The 24,545-nt window shown below is 41.4% G+C and overlaps 1 protein-coding gene across 2 annotated transcripts; it reads left to right on the forward strand.

Moving 5' to 3' along the window:
* Nucleotides 1–9,678: 9,678 nt before the first annotated feature.
* Nucleotides 9,679–21,407, forward strand: Clec4d (C-type lectin domain family 4 member D). Of its 2 annotated transcripts, none has more exons than XM_021662615.2 (6): nucleotides 9,679–9,910; nucleotides 11,588–11,680; nucleotides 13,811–13,918; nucleotides 14,781–14,929; nucleotides 17,315–17,430; nucleotides 20,913–21,407. In XM_021662615.2, exons 1-6 carry the CDS (start codon nucleotides 9,883–9,885, stop codon nucleotides 21,073–21,075), a joined length of 657 nt encoding a protein of 218 aa, XP_021518290.1. In that variant the 5' UTR covers nucleotides 9,679–9,882; the 3' UTR covers nucleotides 21,076–21,407. The 2 variants fall into 2 exon arrangements, with proteins under 2 accessions (XP_021518290.1, XP_021518289.1); XM_021662614.2 differs by having other exon boundaries at nucleotides 9,682–9,910; nucleotides 14,778–14,929.
* Nucleotides 21,408–24,545: the final 3,138 nt, after the last annotated feature.

The following is a 24,545-nucleotide window of genomic DNA, read 5'->3' on the forward strand; positions in this document are numbered from 1 at the left end:
GCTTCCTGGATGGCTTACTCTCACAGCTGGTGCCTCGGTGCTGATTATGGCCAGTCAGCTCCTCACATACGGAGAACTCCACAGTGTAGCCTGTGTGTGCTCAGAACACAGGGGGCCACCTTCCACTTGAGAAAGTAAGCAAAAACCTAAAGCTGCAGTTTTTCATGAGGCAGCTTCAGGATTTAACCCAACTTCTGCTTCACACAACTGAAGAAGATAATACCCCAAAGTGTAAAAAATGGAAAGTGAGAGTCTGTGGGAACCTTCTTGAAATGTGATTACCCCAACTTCCCTTTTTAGAAACAAAACAGGTATAACTGGAAGGAATAGAATTAAAAGTCTTTGCTATAACAATGGACCCAAAGAAGCTAAGTAACAAGGAGGGCCCAAGGGAGCATGCTTGACTCCCCTCAGAACGGAAAATAGAATAGACATCAGAAGTGGATGAAGAGGGGTAACAGGATGACACAGGGTATGTGGAAGGGAACAAGGGTGGGTATGGAGAGATCAGGGGAGGGGTCAAGAGAGCTGAGAGAGAGAAGAAAAATCGAGGGGTGTGGTCCCTGTGGGACAACCCAAAGACCTGCAACAGAAGAGCCTCCTGGGAGGATATGGTGGTGACTCTAGCTGAGGCTCCTAGCAGCGGGGGATATGGAGAATGAAGTGGTCACCGACTAGCCAGGTAGGAGTTCCAGTAGAGGGACAGGGAGGGGGACACCAACCCACCCACAAAACTTTAGGCCCCAAATTTACCCTACCTACAAGATGTGTAGGCGTAAGGATGGACCAGAGATTGAGGGAAAGGAAAACGAATGACTGGCCCAGCCAGAGCGTCACCCCATGGGAGAGAGCCAACCCCTGACACCATTATCAATGTTCTGCTCTGCTTGTAGACAGGAGCCTATCATAATTATCCTCTGAGATGCTCCACCCAGCAGCAGATGGAAACACACACTGAGAACCACAGACAAACATTAGGTGGAACTTGAGGAGTTTTGTGGAAGAGTTGGGGGGGAGGGGGAGACAGAAAGATCCAGAGGGGACAAGAACTCCACAAGAAGACCAACAGAGGCAACTAACCTAGGCCCAAGGGGCCTTAGAGAGAATGAAGCACCAACCAAAGAGAATGCATAAACTGGATCTAGGCCCCTGACACATATTGTAAACAGTGGGCAGTCTGGTCTTCATGTGGGTTCCCTAGTAAGTGGAGCAGTGGGGGGGGGGGGGCTCTCTCTGACATAAACTCTATTGCCTGCTTTTGAATCGCTTTTCCCTGGCTGAGCTGCCTAGTCTGGCCTCAGTGGAGAAGAATTTGCTTGGTACTGATGTGGCTTGATGTGCGTTTGATAGGTGGAGGTTTGGCTTTTTTGATGAGAAAGGGAGGGGAGAAACATGAAGAGGTTGGGAGAATGGGACAGGGAGGAGCTGGGACCCGGATGTAAAGTGAAAAATAAAAAGATCAATGTATTAAAAAAGAAAAGGGGGCAGTATAGGAACATCACATAGAAAATATGTAGAAATAATAGGGGAAAAGAATAGATTATTGAATATGCTCTTCAACTGTAAAACTTTCGTCATCCTCAGATATTTTTAATTTGTTAGTATAGGATTCTGTATGTTTATACAGAAATAAGGTTATTTTGATACATGGGTATAGAGTTTTATATCTGATTCGAATTTAAAGTTATTTTTCATACATATATGAATATATGTTTTTCCTCTGGTATGAGGTAATGGACCTACACAACTCATTTACAAATGTAAGGTTTACTTCCAGTTTTGTTAAAAGCTGCTTGTACAAACTCTTTGGTGTAGTGAACTTATACAAGTCAATGGTTAATCAATTACACTCATGGTCCTGTCAAATACTAGTCTAGTTTATCATAGAAATATATATCCTAGGTTGAAGAGATGGCAAATATCTAGAAACAGGCAACATCTACCATTCAGGTTTATGACAGGTAGATATGACTTCACGCTATGTGAATATAAATGTAAATAAATAGTTGGTCTTCAAAAACTTCAGAGACCTACAGAACATGGCATTTAAAGATATTTTTATTAATTTAAGGCCTTTTTGACTTGAGGCATGTCAGCTCCTGGCATCACCCCCAGCCTACCTCAATGAAGATGATGAGCATCATAAAATTTCCTTTTGGAGGCAGTTTCACTAACTGTAAGTCAGCCACTGGGCAAAAATGCCAAAGCTCTCTCTACAGACAATATGCTGTCCAAAACGGACAAAAGTTGGACTCAGGCTGAGTTGACTGTCAAGCTCTGCCATGAAAGCAAGTCCTTCACATTTCCTGCTTCACAATCATGTCAGCCAGATATCCTGGGTCAGAAAACTGAAGATGATGCTCCAACGTTATAAAGAAAGAATGGGTAACTTACCAGGAAGTATACTGTCTCTGTCATCTCTTAGTTTTGGAAGCTGCTTTCCTATACTTTCTACTTAAGTAATAATTTTATTCCTTCTCAAGCTCCTGATGGGGTTGAAAACTAGAGAGTTATAATTTCATAGTTAGGCTTAAGTTGTTTAGGATTTAAGAAAATGTTTTAAGGTCTAGAAAAATGTTTTTAAGCTAATAAATACAAGATATAACAGAATGATTTAGGTACAAAACTATAGACTCACTTAGATAGGATAAAGAGTATTTTTTTCAAAGTTGCCAAATACAAACAAACTAAACATTTTGAATCTAACTTTTATATATGGCTTTCCTGATTGTTTCATAACTATTCTTACTGTATGTAGTTTATCATAAATAAAGTCCATCTGCAAAAAGAGAAATGTTCAACATCCTTAGTCCTCAAGGAAATGCAAGTCAAAATGACTATGAGATTCTATCTTACCTCTGTCAGAATGGCTAAGATTAAAAACTCCAATGACAGCTCATTTTGTTGAGGATATGGAGCAAGAGGAACACTCCTCCATTGCTGGTGGGAGTGCAAACTTGTATAGCCACTTTTGAAATCAATTTGGTAGTGTCTCAGAAAGTTGAAAATTGATCCACCTGAAGACCCAGCTATACCACTCCTGGGCATATACCCAAAGGATGCTCCACCATTCAACAAGGACATTTGCTCAACTATGTTCATAATGACTTTATTCATAATAGCTAGAAACTGGTGGTTCATTTACACAATAGAGTATTACTCAGCTATTAAACACAATGACGTCATGAAATGTAGAGGCAAATGGATGGAACTAGAAAAGATCATCCTGAGGGAGGTAATACAGACCGAGAAAGACAAACATAGTACGTACCCACTTATAAGTGGATATTAGCCATCAAGTACAAGATAACTATACTGTAATCCACAGACCCAAAAAAGCCAAGCAGCAAGAAGTGCTCAAGGGTGAATGCATGAATGTCACTGAGAAGGGGTAATAGAGTAGACCTCGTGGGTGGATAGAGGGAGGGAACTAGATGGGTTTGGGTGGGGACAGGAACAGGAGGGATCAGGTGGGTGGATCAGGGAGGTAGAAAGTACTGGGTGAGACAACAGGAGTGGGGCATCTCTGGGATGAGCTAGAAATCTAGGGTGATGAAAACTTGCAGGAATCTATGAGAGTGATGCTAGCTAAGACTCCTAGCAATGGAGGATATGGATCCATAACTGGCCATCTACTTACTCTAACCAGGGAAACCTTTCAGTGGAGGAATTGAGACACCAATCCAGCCACAAATACTCAACCTACAATTTTTCCTGCCTACTAAGATGTATAGAAGTAAAGATGGAGCAGGAATGGAGCTAGTGGCCAACCAGTGGCTGGGCCAACTTGATATCCATGCAATGAGAGGGAGCCCACCCCTGACACTACTACTGATACTCTGCTATACTTGTAGACAAGAACCTAGCATAACTGTCACCAGAGAGGCTTCACCCAGCAACCAATGGAAACAGATGCAGAGACCTACAGCTAAGCATTAGGCAGAGCTTGGGAAATAGATCCTGTGGAATAAAGGGAAGAAGAATTGTTGGAGCCGGAGGGGTCAAGGGCACCACAAAAAAACCCACAGAATCAACTAAGCTGGGCTCATAGGAGCTCACAGAGACTGAACCAACAATCAGGAAGCCTGCATGGGACTGATCTAGGGCCTTCTACACATAATAGCACAGTTGTATAGTCTTCATGTGGAACTCCTATTAGTGGGAGCAGGAGCTGTCCCTGACTCTGTTGCCTGCCTTTGGGATATTTTCCTCCTACTGGGTCGCCTTGTCTAGCCTTGAAAGGAGAGGATATATCTAGTTTTACTGCAACTTCATATGCCAGGGCTGGTTGGGAGGCTTGCCCTTTTCTGAGAGAAACAGAGGAGTAGATGGGGGTGGAGAAGTGAGGAGGGCTGGGAGGAGAGGAAGGAAGAAAAACTGCAGCAGAATATAAAAATAATTAAGTAAATGAGTAAGTAAGTAAATAAGTGAAATAGCATTAAAATGGATTTGCGTTCAAAAAATGCAATTGTTTATTAACATTAGCCGAAAAGTCTTCAGTCTAGATCTCGAGCCCTCCACAGCAGCCTCAGTTTCTGCTTCTACTCCTACCTCCTCTGGGCCCTGACTACCACACAGCTCTCCCTTATTCTTCTCTGATTTTGTAGTTTTGTTCCCGCTACCTTCTAATTCAAGAAATTTTTTTCACTCATGGAATTTTCTCCAGTGTTTAAAGGACCACCTCAGTGGCGACATCTTCTGTACAGTTTTTCTGATGAGCCAAGTTTATCTTTCTCTTCTTTGAACTCTCTGAAGTACCAAAACACTTTCTGTTTCTTCCCTAGGTGGACAGTTAGGTTTGTTATCTTTCATCACCTGCCATGAGCAGACAGAATTCTAAGCATCCTATAGAGAAGATGGATTCTCACTCATTCCTACTCACATACATCACTAATAAATACACAGAAATGCCTGGACCCAGGGATGTTTTTAAATGGGAATTTGTTTTTTTATGTTTAGTTAACCTCAAAAACCGATATACTAAGTTTAAATAAACATCAAGAAAAGGAACTGCCATGTAGTGGGGCTTCACCCAGTTACTAAGAATAACCACATTACTTGTAGGTAGACAAGCGCTTCATGCTTGTTCTTATATACAGAAGCTAAACTTTTAAAAGGGGGTAAAAGCAGAAACAGACTATTTGGGAAAAGGGGGAGAGCACTGGGAGGGAAGAAGAGAACAGGAGATGGTGATGAGCAGCCGGTGTCTGCATTGGTTATATTAAGTGATTGCTAATTTTCCTGGTGCTTTCCAACAGAGATCCACCTTGCAGAGTCCCTGTTTTGTCTGAAGCTCACTTTATTAAAATATACATAAACAGAAAATGCCATAAACAAACACAATCAAGCTCTGAGACAGCAAGGTTTGCTTTCCTGCATATACATACAGAGAAGAACAGATATATAGAAAGGAATTGGGAAAAGATGGCATTGAGTGGCTCAGCAGCAGCAGCATGACAGACTTTAGCCGTCAAACACATAAGGAGGATAAGGATAACAGAGTTAAGCTGAGCTGTGAGAGGATTCTATCTAGGGGTTTGAAAACTACTAACCTTTCTGGCCTGACCATGTCCATCAGAGGTCTTGCTAGCTCCCCAGACAGCTTCCTCTTTCCTAAGGATGACTCACCAAAGTCATCCTGGAAAATTGGCAATATGTTTCATAATCTGCCCTAAAATGCAATCATGCCGAAAAAATGCCATCTCTCCATGAGCAATCAAACTTCCTGTTCTAGTCAGACTTCCTGCTCATAGTGAGCTCCATTCTGAATCTGTCGTATGTAATCCCACTGCTTCACATGGAGGTAAAAAGCATTTCAAACTGAATGTGTTCAGACAAGACTCTGGATTTTAGCAACGATGCTCTGCTTCTTGCAGTGTTCCCTATGAAAATAAGTAGGAAACTTGCAGTTTAAATCTAAGAATCATTAGAAGTTTTCCATGGTTTTATTTATTTAAATATATATTTAATTTAAAATTAAAATATAATTATGTAATTTCTCCCCTCCCTTTCCTTCCACTTTGCCCACTCCATGTACCTCCTGCAACACTCTCTCAAATTCATGACTTGTTTTTCTTGTCATTTTTACTATTACATCTGTGTATAAATGCACAGGACTATAAAGACAGCCTGTAGAATCTGTTTAGCGTTGCTTGTAGATATGTGATCTCAGGAATGATCACTTGGAATTGGATAATCATTTTGGGGGCTCATCCCGGGGAAAGACTAATTCTCCCCACAGCAGTTGTTTAATTGCCTTTAGTTCTTTATCTAGGGGTGGGACCCTGTGAGATTATCCCCTATATGACAGAATGTCCATTGGTGTTGTCATAATTTGGGTCCTGTTTAGGAAACCATGTTGTTGAGGTCTCGTGGGTACAGATTTCCTGTCAGCTCTAAAACGCATAATCTCATGGATGGCCTCGTCTACAGAGCAAGTTTCAAGACAGCCAGAGCTACCTAAGTGAGACCCTGTCTCAAAAACAAAACAACAAAACAAAAACAAAGGAACATGGAGATTCTATTCTCAATGGCTTCCTCAAGGAAACAAAAGCTGACAAGGATGTGAGGCATGAGGAGCCATCAACATTACTAGTGGAAATGTAGGCTAGTGGCTCCTATGGAAATCTGCATGCCCATTAAAACTAGAACTGTCACCTGCTCAGGCTAACTGCTCCACCACTCACTTTCACCCAAATGATGTTTAGTTCTGTTTAATTTCAAAGAAATGCCTTAAAAATGATGACACGATGAGAGGCAGTGGAGTTCAGAGCCTGAGCCCCTGGGAAGCTAGAATCTGTGTCTGGGACATTCAGACTGTTTTGCTTGTGTCAGCATCCAGTGCCATATTCATCAGGAAGGCTCTATCTTGTCTTCATAGCAGCGGAACACAGGGGTACATACACTAGCATCTTCAGTGACTCCATCCTCTAAAATAACCGGTAAATTTATACTCAATTTCCTTTCACACATGTTATAAAGCCCATAATTTCCTCTCTCTCTCTCCTCTCTCTCTCTCTCTCTCTCTCTCTCTCGTGAATGATATAAACTCAATAATTTCATTAGAAATTTTCAACTTCTTGTGAAGAGAGTCAAATTTAAAAATAGGAATGAATTTGTACCAACCCCAAATGAAATTATTAATTTATTTATTTTTGTGTTTATGGTACACACATGTACACCTGCACAGGGCTCTCCTCTGTGGCTCCTTCCCGTATTCTCTCAAGACAACATGTCTCATGGAACAATGGATGTGGCATCTTTTCAACCATGCTGGTGGCCGCAAGTCCTAGCACAATCCTCCTGTCTCCACCCACCACCCTACTCCAGCACTGAAGTTCAGTTGGCCGCTGCCATGACATTTTAGACGTGGTGCTGAGGATGTGAGAACGCGTCCTTGAGAAGCATCTCTCCCCAGCCTTTTGACAAATCCTTTGAAATTTAACACTGGATTCCCTGGTAGGACGGAACCAGTGGCCCGTGCTTGATCTATCTGAGATGGTGTCGGGCAGGTGGGGCTTACACATGTACATTCACTCTCATAAAGGTCAGTTTTCCCGCATTACATTTCTACTGTGAAATTGTGCATATGTAGCTTATAGTTATCGCTAGTGTTGCCTTTAGCTTACTGAAAAAAAAAAATGTTATCGTTTAAGAGCTGAGTGTGGTGGGACACACCTATAAGTCCAGCACTCAGGGAGTAGAGACGGGAGCATCGTAGATTAAACCAGCTTGGGCTTCATTCTGGGCACAGAGAGAGCATGTGTCAAAAAAACCAAATGCCCAAATCAGACTGAAAGAGCAACTCCCAAAATGTCAACCTGAACAGCTTATACAAATTCGATGGTCACAAAAGCGGACGCCACATTTAAACGAGTATAAAGCAGTAACATCGCATGATTAAGATTAATTCATGAATGAGATGATTTTGAATTAACCCTTCCAAGAACACACACACTCTTACTTTTCTACTTACTTGACAGAGAGGCCACAGCATATCTCATACTTTGCTTTCTAGTCCTGCAAATGTGCAGGCACTTCTGGCACTGAGGTGCCCCCGTGCTCCCCTCTCGGAAACCCACATTAAGAAGTTGCTTGAATGTGCCCTTCTCACCTAGGCAGACACGTAGCAATCTATCTAAAATCATACCTACCCAACCCCTAGCACTCTCTGTATCATTTCCCAGCTCTCTCTCTAGAAACATCCCACATGAAGTTTGTGACCGTTATTTACTCAATAGCTTACCAAATAATGCCATTGTAATATAACCAAATGCTTCTCAGATGACTTAGCAGTTTTTGTCCCTTCCATAAGCTTGTGCTTCTAAGAGTATGTCTGGCTAATGTCAGGGTTTTACCTTCGAGAGGGAAGCCTGCATTACTGGCTCTTTTGATGAACATATTTGGCTCCATTTTGTTGCATATTATGAACTTTAAGTATGTGTGAGTGCCTGGCTTCTTCTTCTTCCTCCTGTTATTAGATGTGATAACTTACACATGTTGGCCTTTGATGTTCTGGGCACAGAATAGACTCTTTTGCCCGTGATCACCTGTCTTGAAATTTCTTGTATTTGTTATATAATTTTTACAAAACCAAACAGTAAACATCTGTACTAGAAAATGTTACTATATTTTAATGTATATATTCATAATGCTTTGTTCACTGAAATCCATTGAAAATGGATGACATATATAACATTTGCTTATATTTTATGTCATATAAATTATTTCCTGCCTGAATAATTATGAATCCATGATGAGCCTTATACATTCAAATGGTAATTGTCATAATTAAAGAAATTGTTTTTGCTACTGAAGTTAAATCTGTCTTTGGAGGCCTGTCAAGATGGCCATTTTGCCTTTTACTATTTGTAAAAATTATGTCTTTTGAACAGAATCTCACACTTCCTGTTTTTTCTTCTGGTTTTGTTGCTTTTTTCCCTTTGACAAACTTGTTGTTGGTCTTCTAGGAAAATGTTTAGCCAACATTTTTAGCCAACAGCTCCATCACTTCACCAACTTTGAAACAAGACTATTACAGCAAGAACTATGACCTAACCTCCTCCAAGCCTCCAATGACTCTAAGGAAGAATTCAGGAAAGGTATTCTGTGCTATAAAATAGACTCCAAGAAACATTTCTAAGCTGCTAAATATTCATGTTAGTAGACTTTAACCACAAGAGTAGTGTCATAGATGTTTGGTGGACATTTATTCTCAAGGTTATGTGGAGGCCAGATGTACAAAATCAACAAATTCCTTTGGGGTAAGAGCCCTTCTCCAAGCTTGGACAAGGCTGCTCTCTCCACTATCCCAGAATTCTAGAGAGGGTTGAGGAAAGAAGGGAAAGGGGAAGGGAGAGGGAAGAGGAGTGAAAAGAGTAGGGAAATGAGGGAGGAGAGAAGGGAAGAGGGAGCCACCTCAAGATCTGCATCAAAAACCCGTGTCTTTCCAGCTTCAAGATCCAGATCAAAGGCGTCTTCCTGCCCCCAGATCCTGATTACAGGTGTGCCCTCCATTTCTTAATTGTAGTTCATTCCAGGTATAGTCAGGCTGACAACCAAGAATAGCCATCACAAGCAGTGAAAACACATTGAGAAATCCTACATGACACACTTCTGGAAGTTCCTACTGACTGTTTTGGGGTTGCTTTCTCAATTTCCTTTTTTCTTTGTTCCATCTGTCGGAGTACACTAGAGGAAACCACGTGTTTGAAGATTTCTTCTTTTCACTTAGCTCTCTTATACTGGACACTTGCTGATCTTACTAGAATAGGTGAGAGGTATTTATGTCCAATCTTAAATGTTTCTGAGCATACACTTGTGGTGGAAATATACACTCTGGGAAAGAAGTAGAAGAGGCTCTGGAATCTCCTGACACACATAATGAAGCTGGAAGAACCTCAAATAAAATGTAAGTTTCTCTCTCTCTCTTTCTCTCTCTCTTTTCTCCCTCCCCCTGTCCCTGCTCCTTCTACGCCTCCTTTTATCTTTCTCACCTCCTTCTTTTCCTCTTCCTCCTCTTCCTCCTCTCCTCATTCTTCTCCTCCTCCCCTTCCTCCACCTTCTGTAAGACAAAGTTTTGCTACGCAGCACAGGCTGGCCTTGAATTTTCTGTGTACCCTGGGTTGGCATCAAACTGGACCTTCTTGCCTCAAACTTCTGCAGGCTGAGACAGTAGGTGATACGCAATCATGCTCAGCCCTTTTCATGTTTAACTAGTTGAAGTATTTATGGCTACGACTTTAAAATGTGAACTGATGGCAGTGCAAAGATTTAAGACGATAGGGATGAGAACAAATGAGGATGGCATTGGCAAAGAGAAGGGACATAGCTAAATCTTAATAAGTTGCATAACAGATGCCAAAGCCAGATAGAACTCAGAGAAGAGATGCAGTATATAAAAAAGAAATTAGATAAAAAGAAAAGGAGAATTAAATACTTTGGAAGATTATTTTGAAGGGCAAGGAAAGAAAGATGATAGAGAACACACAGACATGGGCTTATGATATGTCAGAGGCTCTATCTGGTTTTCTGATTGATTTAAAAAGTGCTACTGGATTTTCACAGTGAGACCGTTGAATAATATTTTGTTATATTATTATATTATATTAAATATAAGCAAGATACAGGTGCATCTTCTGGACATGACATGGCCATTGCAACCATGAACTCATGAACAAGATCAGTCAGCATTCCAGCAGACGGCGCTTAATGGACTCCATCAATTACAAAAACAAAACAAAACAAAACAGAGAGATCATAAAAGGGGAATTGGAAATGTGTTGGGGATGCCTATGGATGGGAGAAGGAGGGCAAAATGGGAGGGAATATAAGGATGATATAATCAAGATACATTGCTTAGATTATGAAATTATCAAAAAATAGATAAAAGATGTTCTAGTAATAAAAAGAAATATATAACAAAAAATGTTAAAAACACACTTAAAATTTAACTCTTGTTTAATCTCATCAGTCTGTTACAACTAACTTCACCAGGACCATGCTGTACTGTGATCCTGGAAAACCTGATTGTTTTTTAAGTTTTGTGTGTGTGGAGTTTGGGGGTTTTTTGTTTGTTTTGCTTTTATTTTAGTTTTTTGTTTTTATCTTGTTCTGCATGCTTTCAATATGGTTTTTGGATAGAAATGAAAAATCTTTCCACAATATTTTAGTTCATGGTTCCCACATGGAACATATTGGCATTTGTTTGATGATCATTTATAACTTCAGCAGATCAAATTTACTGCTCATTATTTTGCTCAGTTTTTGAAGTGATTTTTGAAATTCTTTATGTGTGCTCAATAGTGATATATAACAAGAGTTTTTTTTGTGAGTGTTTTACATTACTAATGTTATATAGAAGCTTTAATTTTTATGCCTTTATGTTCAATTTATAAAAACAAGTATATATATATATTTGTCATTATTTACTAGGAGGCGCTAAGATTGGTTTACTCACAGAAAATATTTAAGTTTCCTGCACTCCTAAAACATTTTATAAACTCTCATTTGGTCTGCTCCTTGATAATCTTGGCTTTCCTCATCTTACAGCAGAAAGGAGACTAACCTACTTTTCTCTTTATCTTAGCAAAAGCTGTCCAGCATCCCCAGCTGATCCCTTGGGTTTTCGCTGTTGTTTTCATCTCACTCCTCAGTGCTTGCTTTATCACAAGTTGTTTCGGTAAGCCACTGGCCAAAGTGAAGGTCATTTTGAATTATCTTCTCCAAGAATTTCCAGCATTCCCAACACCTCGCTTTTCCTCAGGGTACCCACGTACAATGCCTTCACTGTCTTAGGCCTACCATCAGAGCTGTGCACTTGATTTTCTAATCTTAATGAGACTGCTCTGTTTGCTTCCAAACCACTGAACTTTGCTGGGGTACAACTGACATTTTAAAGGTTCTAAGCATTAAATGTGTTCACCTCAAGGTTTGGGATAAATATATATCCATGAAGTTATTAGTACCGTTAATGTTATAGAAAACCTTGTTCTTTCTGACATCAAGCTGCGAGGCAAGGTTGTTATGACAGAATTAGTATGGTGTAGGCCTAAGACAAATAGGCTTGAGGACAGAATAAACAGTGGCATTATAGAATTCGAATATGTGATTATTTATCTGAAAGTAAGGGGGATATTGCAGAGTTACGGGGAAAGAAGAGTTCTGTTCAATTAATGTTGTAGGCTTCATCGATTATACTTAATAAGTGAAACTGAGTTCTTGCATCATAGATGTAGAAACAACAGCCCGCTATAGTGAAAACAGAATATTTATACTGCATTAATATGTGAAATGAATGTTAATCTGTCAAAACAACCGGAAGCATGTCAACAATATAATTAAGAGTGGACGGTCTTGGTAGACACTATGGAAAATAAAAACAGCAAACAACCACCGAGTCAACCTCTGTCGGGGAAGTAAGTCTGCAATTCTCAATGAGTCAGCGCTGCAGGAACACCAGGATGGCGGCGACTGATGTCGAAGGCGTAGGAAACTGGGCCTCTGTTGCTTACCGTCAGGAAGGCGCCCAGCATAACAAACCTGTCTGGAACGGGGCTTTCCCAACCCCGTTTACCACGTATGTTCACTAACACCAGTAATTCCACTTCCAGGCACACACCTTCCAGAAATGTGCACTTACTCTCGTTAGGATGCAAGGTTAAAGATGCTCAGAGCAACACAGCTCACAACAGCCAGACTCTGGAGGCGATGAAAAGGGCTAGGAGCCAAAGAGATCAGAGCGCTTCACTCCCTGAAGACGATAGTTATGAAAACGGATGAACTCTGTGTGTAGCAACTCTGCTTCAGAAACGGTGCTGGGCATAAGGATGCAGGTCATCTGAGTCCACCCGTACAAAATTCTAACGAAGGTCCTTCTGATCTGTATGGCCCCAGGCTGAAACTGTGAAGCAAAGCCCGGGTTGAAGACTCTAAAAGCCACGAAATGGTTAACTGCAAAGGAAGAGTGGGTTGTGTTTTGACATGATAGCTACCTTGGGCGTTGAAAATATTCTATTTTTTTTTTTTTAACTTGGCGGTCTTTGCCAGGAGTGTTCAGATACACTAATTCACTAGCCTGTGCATTTTTATTTTTGCTTTATTTTATTTTATTTTTTTCTTATCAGTTACATTTTATTAACTCTGTATCCCAGCCGTGTCCCGATCCCTCATTCCTTCCCAGTCCCTCCCTCCCTCCCTCATCTCCACCCTGTCCCTTTCCAAGTCCACTGATGGGGGGGACCTCCTCCCCATTCATCTGATCCTGTTTTATCAGGTATCTTCAGGACTGGCTGCAAAGTCCTCCTCTGTGGCCTAACAGGACTGCTCCTCCCTTTGGGGGTGGGGATATCAAAGAGCCAGCCATTGAGTTCCTGTTAGAAATAGTCTTTGTTCCCCTTACTATGGGAAACCAATTGGTTACTGAGGCTACCTATTTTTGCTTTTTAATATTTGATTATCTTTCAAAATAAAGACATCATTAAATTTGCTCATAAAACTTTGTGGAATTAGCCCAGTGTTTACCAAAATCCTCACTCATACACAAATTCTGATGGAAGAAACTGAAAACAGCGTTGTACCTAAAAGATTCCAAAAGTTCCAATCTAAATCACAAAATGGACAACACAATAAAATATCAGCTTTCTACAGTTGCCTTCAGTGAATTTACCTGGTATCATGAACTAGCATAGGAAAGAAAGAGAGTGTGGGAGCCTTAACTGTGAAGGAAAAAGAGTGGTGGGGAGATCAGCCCGTTTTTCTAAATCAGTGGCTACCCAGAGAAATAAAAATAACTGCTTTTCCTGCCTGACAGTGACTCATCGCTACTCTTTACATGGGAAGAGAGGAGGAGGGACGAAGTTATATGACTACCACACAAGGCTAACGTGCATCCGAGAGGAGCCGGAGGTGGGAGCTACAGGTAGCCGAGGAAACCTTTTTATTATTTGCTTCCCTCGAGCCTTTCAAGAGCATGTGTAGTGAATCAGGAAGGTACGCAGCATGAGAACTGGCTGCAAGAATGGATATCAGCCATTTGGGACAGAATAAGTACTCATGACTGTAGTCAATGGTGCAACACATTAGTCATTTATTTTTGTGGTGCTGGGAACTGAATGCAGGGCCTTGTGCATGCTAGGCAATTGTTTCACATCAAGAGAATTTGTTTTTGTTTGTTTGTTCGTTGAGATAGGGTCTCCCTGTGTAGCCCAGGCTGGCCTGGAACCAGGAACCTTCTTGCCTCTGTCTCCTAAGAGCTTAGGTTACAGTCCAGCAGATTAGGGGTATTTTTAACATCTAAAATATAACAAGAACTTCATTCATTTTTTTTCCTTCACCCAAATATATCATGAGGACAGTTTCTTCTCAATTTACATAATTTTGCTGAGATGCCTATTTCTTTATATTCTGGAATCTATAAGATTAAGTAGAATTAAGAAATGGTTGAGTTTTACATAGTCTTTGCTTTTCTTACAAATTCAATATTCTGCAAAAGGCTTTGTTATGAGAACATTTAGCTTAATTTTAATTTAAGTCTCCACTTTCTTAATTCTTTTCTTCCTTTGCTAAATAACAAACTCAGGATTTTTTACATTCTAGAAAAGTGTTTTACCATTGAGCCACACTGTTAGCTCTGGAAACTTTTTAATACGAAAGCAAATACGTGCAGGGACATGGAATAATAACATCTTCTAAAGTAACACTCATAGCAAGTTAGTTATGCAACTGTCACAAATGAAATGCTCCTTGGTAACTAACATCTGTTTCATTTCTCACCTGAGGAGGTACCTGGACCTGCTGCCCTGTCAGCTGGAGAGCCTTCCAGTCTAATTGTTACCTTCCTCTTAATGACAACCAGACCTGGCATGAGAGCGAGCGGAACTGCTCAGGGATGGGCGGTCATCTGGCGACCATCAACACGGAAGCAGAACAGGTATGCATTGGCTCAGCCCATGCTGATGCTCTGGTTTCATTCTGTTGGTGTGACAAGCACCACAACCAGAAGCAACTTCAAAGGTGGAAGGGATTATTTTCAGCTTACGGCTTGCAGTCTATTGTTGAGGGAACTCATACGGGAACTTGAAACTGAATCCGAGGAGGAACACTGCTTTCTGGCCCACTCAAAGGCTCATGCTTAGCATAGTTTCTTTTCAGCCCGGGGAATGGTGCTGCCTGCAGTGGACTGGGCCCTCCTTCGTCAGTTAACAACACACACAATTCCCCAGAGACATGCTCACAAGCCAATCTGACTCGAATATCCTTCAGCTGAGGTTCTCTTCGCAAGTAATTCTAGGCTGTGTCAAGTAGACAGTTAAAGTTAACTAGGACCACCAGTTACTCTCTTGCTTTAAATCTCTTCATAGAGAAGAAATTTCTTGTCTATGTATTTTTCCTTCGTCATTTCCATCAGCCTGGGAAGTCTTTTCTTCCTCTGTCACTCCCTTCCCTTCCCTTCCCTTCCCTTCCCTTCCCTTCCCTTCCCTTCCCTTCCCTTCCCTTCCCTTCCCTTCCCTTTCCATCTCTTTGGTTTTCAACTAATTGATTTTCCTAATAACAAAGTCCAATATACATTATAGCATACTTAGCCCTTTATCTGATAATAGAAAACATTATACACATGAGAAATTATATGCTAAATGTTTATTCTTTCTTCTTTTTTAAAAAAAATGAAAATAGGTTCTTCCCAACCACAATTTCCACTCTTCCTAGCTCCTTCCCACTTTCCCTCTCCCACCCCCTCCGTTTCCTCCTCAGACAAGAGCAAGTCACCAAGAAATGACACCCGAATAGGACAAAAAAAGAAAAAGATACAGTAAGAGGCAAAAGCCCTCCTATTGAGGCCGATTACGGCAACTCAATAGAAGGAAAAGAGTCTCAAATGCAGGCAAAAGAGTCAGAGGCCCATCCACTCCACTGTTCGGAGTCGCACAAGAGCACCAAGCTAACAGCCGTAGCATATCCAAGGAGGATCTGGTGCAGACCCTGTGCATTGTAGAAGTGTAAGTACTGTTAGGAAACTGGTCAGTTTTCTCTATGTGGCCAACTTCTGGTCTTTCTAGAGGTTAACAATGTGCCATTTCTCCCAGAAACCCATTCTTTCCTGCTCTGTGCTCCCTAGTCTATGAGGTGGGCTCTACTAAGGCTCTCTGAGCGTGGTGGGGTGTCAGCATTTACTCCAGTGAACTGCAGCTCTTCCAATGACTCCCGCCTGATGGGAGGCTCGAGTCAACTTTCTTTAATTTTATATTTCCAGTTCCTGCACAGAGCCAGGTATAGAGTAAGCCTTGCGCACAGATAACTACATAAGTGGTTAATCAGGACTGAAATGCCATCTTATAAGTGGAAAACAGTTCTAACATGTGGTGCTAATTCTACAAATAATAATAACATTTAAATGTAAATTCAGTTTGTTAAGATCTGGAATTCCTCTTTTTGTGTGATATATTTTCATATATGTGATCTACCCCAGCTGCTGCTGCTTCTCCTTCTCCTTCTCCTTCTCCCTCTCCCTCTCCCTCTCTCTCTTCTCCTCCTTCTCTTCCTCCTCCTCCTTCCTCTTAGGTCAACAGAATATTTCCTTAGGGATTCTGTCTTCTTGACTCTGCCATCGGTAAGTTTTCCAACTCTTCAAATGAAATAGAATTGAATGAAATACAGAAAAGTTTTTTTTCTTTTATTGAAAATTGATTCTTTCCTCATACAATATATCCTGATTACAATCTCCCCTCCCTCTTCTCCTTCCAGTTCCTCCTACCTCCCCTCCCCTCCAGATACATTCCTTTTCTGTATCTTATCAGAAAAGAATAGTCTTCTAAGAGATAACAACCCAACATAACAAAACAAAATATAATATGACAAGGCAAAACCTATCATATCAAAGTTGTACATGGCAACCCAAGAGGAGAAAAAGACTTCCAAGAGCAGGCAAGAGAGTCAGAGACCCACTCCTTCTCATAGCCAGGAGTCCAACAAAAACACTAAGCTAATAGTTAAAATACATACACAGAAGACCTGGTATAGATCTATGTAGACCCTGTTCTGGTTAAGTCGGTCTCTGTGAGCTCATATGCACCCTTGCAAATACCATCTCACTTAATCTTTACATTGATTCTATGAAGCAGTGGAATTATCAGAAAACTCAGGGTTTGGTGAAGCTAAAGCTCCCCTTATCACACTAAGCAGATTCGAAGACAGACTTGTCTGATACCATGATGTTTACATTTAACCTGTGATCTCATTGACCTCTTCCTCCTTATCAGCCTAGTGGACATCATCCAAGTGCATTTACCAAGAAAAAAACTTTATATTTTGTATGCAGAACTTTGTGACTCAGTCTTTGGATCGACGGTTCTCCTATTTCCTGGGACTTACCACTGAGAACATGGAGGATCAGTGGCAGTGGGTGGACAAGACGCCATTTAACCCACGCATGGCGTGAGTATATTGATTAGGGCTAAGGGTGTTTATAGGCAAAAGTGAAAAGAAGGTGGCAAGGAGAACTCTTTTAAAGTAGGAGAAACCCATGTAAGTGCTTATTCAACAACACTTATTCAACAGTGATCTCTACGTCCTGTGTTCTCACTGCAGAATAACCCTATGAGTTCAGCAAGATGTTCAGTATTCTTCATTGTTCAATGTTGATTAAAGAACAGATAGCATGAGAGTAATGTGAAAAGGGATTTCTTAAGATTATCATGTAGATAAACAATGTTATAGGAGCCATAATTATTTTTGAGCTTTAACATGTTAATTTTGTTCCTTGAAACCATAATTGTATAATATAAATATAACATAAAACTACAGGTACAAGCTAAGTTTTTCTAGTGTCATGTTAAGAAAATAAAAAAGAGTCAGACATAGTGGCACACACATATAATCTTGTGTTTATGAGTTGGACTCAGTAGGGGTGATAGTTTGAGGCAATGTGGGCTACATAGGGAGTTCTACAGAGGCCTTAGATACATAGCAAGACCGTGTTTCAAAGAGAAAAACAACAAAGCAAACACACACACACACACACACAAAGCAAAGAAAAGAAAAAACTGATGAATTTTATTATAATATAATAATTACCAATTATTAACACAGTTAAATAACACAGTATATCCATGTGCACCTAACACTTAAAGGACACCTCAGTGTGGAGAAACAATATTTCTTTCTCTTGTACAATTAGTTCTTTTCTTTGAGATTCATACAATGTGTTTTGTTCATATTTGCTTCACCCTCCGACTCAACTTTGTGTCATCTTTTTTTTATTTTTTTTACCCATTTTGTGTTGCACAAGGTGTGTGCATGCTCCCACAATCACTGGGAGTTCATGTGTGCAGCCGCCATGTCTAGAAGACACTGGTTTTTTGTAGTCAACCGTCTCCTCCACCAAGATCCCTGAACCTCAGTAGGAAGGGATGTGATGCAGATGTCCCACTTAGGGCCGAGCATTCCATAATCTCTTGTCACTTGCACCTTGGCCAGTTGTGGGTCTGGGTGCTAATTTTTATCTACCGCAAACAGGACCTTCCGTGACGAGGACGGTAGGATGCACTAACCTATGGGTATAATGATGATTCATTAGGAGATGGCTTAGGCTGTGTCCATGTAGCAGGCTAATGGTGTAGGCTCTCCTCTGGAACCTAGGAACCTAGGAACCTAGGAACCACAAGTTCTTGAGCTGTCAATGGCCAGACACAGGTTTCGTTCTTTGGTGCAGGACTTAAATCCAATAAGAAAGTTCTTTATCCCTTTTGTGTTCATGTCACTACAGTACCAGTTGCGATGTTATTGTTGCCAGATAGTTATTTTTATTATAGCTTGCCAGGTTCACAGCTAGGTAAGGCTGATGATTACTGTTTTTCCCCAGGTAGCATTCACCGCACCTTCCAGCACTATAAAAGCTAGTCAGTAGAGACGAAGCTTCCAAGCAGTACCAGCTTTATTTTTGTGACTCAAGTATGTTTCTGTCTTTAACAATAGGGTCATGCTGTCAAGTTCTGGGGGGGGGGTAATCACTAATGTTGGTAATAAGCTGTAATATTTAGGGGTCTGTTGGACCTCTCTGGCTAACAAACCCAAAGGAAGTAACCCATTCCTGGCACTAGACTTTTTGTTAGCTCTAGGTATCTAAAAGGGGTAACACAGGACAACTTCACTTTAAATCTATCTGTGCATCTACCTGTATCTGTTTGCTTGTCTTTCTGGACAAGCGTTTTCACTCAGAATGGTTGTTTCCAGCACCACCCTGTAAACGTCATAATTTGTATTTTGTTAACAACTGAATCATAGTTCACTGTGTAAATATACCCCATTTTCACTCTCAGTTCCTCAACTCATGTACACCCAGGCTACTGTGACTAGAGCAGCAATGAACATGGACTAACAGGAATTTAGATCTGCAGAACTACGTAGTTTTTCAGATATATGACCAAGAACTGTATAGTGGGATTATAGTAGTAGATCTGTTTCTAGATTGTTGAAGACACTTCACATGGATGTCCAAAGTGGCTGTACCAGTTTGCACTCCCACCAGCAATGAGCACGTATTTCCCTTTCTCCGCATATATGTCCCCACGCACCATCATTTGTTTGTTTGGATCTTAGGCATTCTGGCTGGGGCAAGATAAAAATCTCGCAGCAGTTTTAACCTGCATTGCCCTGATGGCAAAGAATGTCAAGCATCTTAAGGATGTTTTTCGGCCACTTGGATTTCGTCTTTTGAGAGCTCTCGACTTAGTTCCAGTCCCTATTTCTTTTTTTGCTGTTTACTTTTTTTTCCCTTTCAGTTCTTCATGTGTTCTAGGATACTTAACCCTCTGTCAGATATATATCTAATAAACATTCTGTCCCATCCTGTAAGCTGCCTCTTAAATGGTGGTGTCCTTTGGTGTACAGAAGTTTTCTACTTCCGTGAAGTCCCATTTATTAGATACTGCTCTTAATGCCTTTAAGAGGGATCACTGGGGTCCTGTTCAGAAAGCCTTTCCTATGCCAATGAGTTCAAGGGTATTCTCTACTCCCTCCTCTGTCAGATACAGGGAGTCCAGTTTTATTTGAGGTCCTTGATTCATTTGGAATTGAGTCTTGAGCAAGCTGAGAGGCGAGGACTCAGTTTCATTATTTTACATGTAGCTATCCAGTTTTGCCAGCACCGACTGGTGAAGATGCTGGTTTTTTCTCCCATCTTTATTGCTGGCTTCAGTGTAAACAGTCAAGTAGATGTAGGAATGGGTACTGATGTATGGGTCCTCAGTTCTATTCCATTGATCCAGAACTCTGTTTTTATGCCAGTGACACGCTGATATATATTTAGGTATAGCTCTGTAGTATGATTTAAAATCTGGGTGTTGTTTTTTTTTTTTTGTTTTTTTTTTTTTTCTCTTCAGGATTGTTCAGCTATCCTGGGGGCATTTGTGTCCCCATGTGAAATTTAAGTTTGCCTTTCAGTTTCTGTAAGAAATTGCCTTAGAATGTTGATGGGGTTGAGTTGAATCCCTAGATTATTTTAGTTGGGATGGCCATTTGCACAATATGACTTCTACCAACCCTTGAGCATGGGGGACCTTTTCATCTTCTGTCATTTCCTTTATCTCCTTTGTCAGTGTTTTAAAGTTTTTGTCGTTGGAGTCTTTCACTTGCTTGGTTAGACTTATTCTAAGTTCTTTGGATAAGGAAACAAAGGCTATTGTGAGTGGTAGTTTTTCCCTGATTTCTTTGTGTGCTTTGTCACAATATATAGGAAGGCTACTGATTATTATGAGTTAAGGAGGTCATACCTCAGACACTTGATAGCCACCTATGGCTGGTGACCTCGTAGAGGAGGTCGCAGGTCTGTTCTGCCCCCATGTGCACTGTTGCTCACTCTGTTTCTCTGGGTCATTCTGTGATGTCATCTCTATCTCACTGCTCTGCTTCTCTTCCAGGTTCTGGCAAGATGGCGAACCCAGCAGCATCATGAAAGAAAACTGTGTTGTCCTTGCTTATGATCAAGATAAATGGGCCTGGAATGACATTCTTTGTCACCTTAAGGAGAGAAGGATTTGTCAGTTAACTGGAGCAACATTCATTTGGAAGCCCTTAAAGTGATCACTATGATCGAGATGGCTAAGATGAACCTATCAGACCCCAGGAAAGTGTCTCCACATCATAGAAATGGAAAGCATACTGGTCATAGGGCACTTTCCACCATGAGGATGTTCTTCATTATTTTTGCTTAAAATTGATACAATATACATAGTGTGGTTTGTGCTCTCTCTGTGTGTACACATACTCACATTTTTTAAGATAGTGAGGTTTGGTGTGGTGTTTTGGTAGAAGAATAATCATCATTCTATGTACAAACCAAAAGCTTATCTATGTAGAAATCCAGTTGTCAATAAAATATGACGTCTCTGTGATTTTCTTCACTGTCTCTGCAACTCTGTCTACAGTCTCTTTTCTGCTGCTAAGAATGATCAAACCCCAGAGCCTTTTTCTTGCCTCAGACTCCCAGCCCTCCTGCCCAGCTGAAAGCAGCAGCATCTGGATAGGTCCATTCCCATTGGTAGGAAATCAACACATACATGTATAATTGTAAACAGCAAGCACATTAATAAGAACAGGAAGTAACAGCAACCTACAGGCACAGGCATACGTAGGAGACAGTCAGACACTCTCTCCACCAACCCTGTTTGAACAAGAAACTCACTCAACTCAGTGAATCCCACACAGGAAGAAGGCATGAGAGTGGGTGAAGAACTGATTGGGAAGGATTCCAGCTGGAGAGGAAGAGGAGTGAGAGGAGGAGAGAGGGTGTGTGAAAATGACTAAAATCATGTAAGTGTGGGAAACTGCAAAACAATAAAAAAAAAGGAGAAAAATGAAGTAAGTTTCCCTTTTAAAGTCTCATACTGCAATGCCTCTTTGGAGTAATTACAATCACCAAGGTTTCTTTTAAGATTTATTTTTTCACTTTGGCAAAGTGCAGAGAAAGAAGGGAGACAGAAAGAAAAGGAGAAAAGAAAGAAAGACCTAGAGAGGACAGGAGCTCCACAAGGAGAGCAACAGAACCAAAATATTTGGGCCCACAGGTCGTTTCTGAGACTGATACTCCAACCAAGGACCATGCATGGAGATAACCTAGAACCCCTGCACAGATGTGGCCATAGCAGCTCAGTCTCCAACTGGGTTCCCTAGTAAGGGGAACAGGATTTGTCTCTGACATGAACTCAGTGACTGGCTCTTTGATCATCTCCCTCTGAAGGCAGGGGTGGGGGGGTCAGCCTTATCAGGGCACAGAGGAAGACAACGCAGCCAGTCCTGAGGAGACCTGATAGACTAGGGTCAGATGGAAGGGGAGGAGGACCTCCCCTATCAGTGGACTGTGGGAGGGGCATGGGAGGAGAGAAGGAGGGAGGGTGGAGTTGGGAGGAGATGAGGGAGGGGGCTACAGCTGGGAAACAAAGTGAATAAATTATAATACATTTAAAAATTTTTTAGAAGATCAGGCTATAGGCAAGCAAGCCTGTAGGACTTTTTCTTAATTAGTGATTGGTGGAGGAGGCCCAGCTCATAATGGGTGGTGCAGGTGGTCTTGAGTTCTATAAGAAAGCAGACTGAGCAAGTCATGAGGAGTAAGCCGGTAAGCAGCACCCCTCCATGGCCTCTGCACCAGCTCCTGCTTCCATGTTCTTACACTTTTTGAACTTGTGTCCTGACTGCCTTCCATGATGAACTGTGATATGGAAGTGTAGGCTAAATAAACCTTTTCCTCCACCCCCCAAAAAAAGATTTATTATTTTCTGTATTTTAAACATTTTTTTAGAATTCCATACATGAGTACTGAAATTACATCATTTCATCCTCCTCTTCCTGTTGCAACTACTTCCATGTCCCCACCCTCACAAATTCATGACCAATTCTTTAATTATTATGCTCTTACATACATAAATATAGCCTGCTGGGTAGTTTAGTGTTGCTTGCTTCTGTTCAGGGCTGACTGCTTGAGACTGGATAAATTATCAGGGCGAGAGTCCATAAAGGTCCACCCTCTCTTAGTAGCCATTAATTGGCCATAGCTCTTCATCTAGGGCAGTGCTTCTCAACCTCCCTAATGCTGCTAAACTTTAACACAGTTCCTCATGCTGCTGTGGTGACCCCCAGCCATAGAATTAGTTTCCTTGCTACTTTGAAACTGTAGCTTTGCTGCTGTTATGAATTGTAATGTAAATATCCGATATGCAGGATATTTGATATGTGACCTCCATGAAAGGGTCATTCAACACCCAAAGGGGTTGTGACCCACAGCTTGAGAACTGCTGATCTAAGAGTAGGTCCCTGTGAGAGTTCCCAATCCGTACTGGCATACATGGCAGTTCGAATGAGAATGGCCCCCATAGGCTCATGTATTGGAATACCTGGCCGGAAGTTGGTGAAATTGTTTGGGAAGCATTGAAAGGTGTGGCCTTATTGGAAAAGGCTTGTGACTAGGAGTGGGCTTTGAGGTTTCAATAGCTCTCTCTCTCCCCTTCCGACTCATGCCTGTGGATCAGACATAAGCTCTCAGCTATTGTTGCAGTGCTGTGTCTGCCTACATGCTGCCAGCCTCCATGCCATGATGGCTATGGGCACTAACCTCCTGGAACTGTGAGCCCCTAATTAAATGCTCTCTGTTTATAAATTTCCTTGGTTGTGGTGTGTTGTGATGGCAACAGAACAGCAGCTAAGACACCACCAGCTGTCCCTGTGCAGGTCTTGTGTAGGTAATGACACTTTTGATATTTCATGGATACAGCATTCCCATCTCATATAGAAGACACTATCCTGTGGCAGATGTCCCAGTCCTCTGGCTCTTACAACCTTTGACACCCCCTCTCCTGCAAAGCTCCCTAAATATGAAGTGTAGGGATGATGTGGTGGATATCTCAGCTGGGATCTGTTCACCTGGCAGTCAGTTCTTCTCTGCATTTTCACCAGTTGTTGATTTCTGCAGCGGTTTCCCTCTGCTGCAAAAGGAAGCCTCCTTGACGAGGGAGCGGGAGAGAACTGTACTCATCTGGGGGTATGGGATAGACATTTAGAACGCCATGACCCAACCAGCCACAGGGAGCTCACTAGATTTTCAGTAGCAGGGATGACTTCCTTCTCACCGAATGGGGCTTAAGTCACGAGACGTCAGTGCCAGGACTGCACCTTTTTGTCATGCTGGTAATTATGGTTTGTAGGCATCAGTGGTCAGACAGGGCTATGGTTGCCTTTCTCTCTTGGCAGCCTGCATAGCATCTTTGGATACCTGAGAACTAGTACTGGAATGAGGCTTCCAGGTCAGTTCTAACTGGATTCCTAAGTCCTCTGTCTGGAGTGTGTGGTGGCAGCAGCAATGGGTCTTAACCTGCAGTTTATGGGAGGAAACCAAAGACAACGGCCATATCCATGTATTATTGTGGGAATCTCTTCAACTATCTTGCCAAACAACTCAAAGGGAGGTTTTCCCTGGCTGTCACTGAAGGTTTTGTTAGTCTATGGTTCTTGGGGCAGTATTTTCAGACCTAATGCCATAATTTATATATATTTATATA

Source organism: Meriones unguiculatus, chromosome 5 (genome assembly GCF_030254825.1).
Source record: "Meriones unguiculatus strain TT.TT164.6M chromosome 5, Bangor_MerUng_6.1, whole genome shotgun sequence".
In the NCBI taxonomy this organism is placed as follows: domain Eukaryota; kingdom Metazoa; phylum Chordata; class Mammalia; order Rodentia; family Muridae; genus Meriones; species Meriones unguiculatus.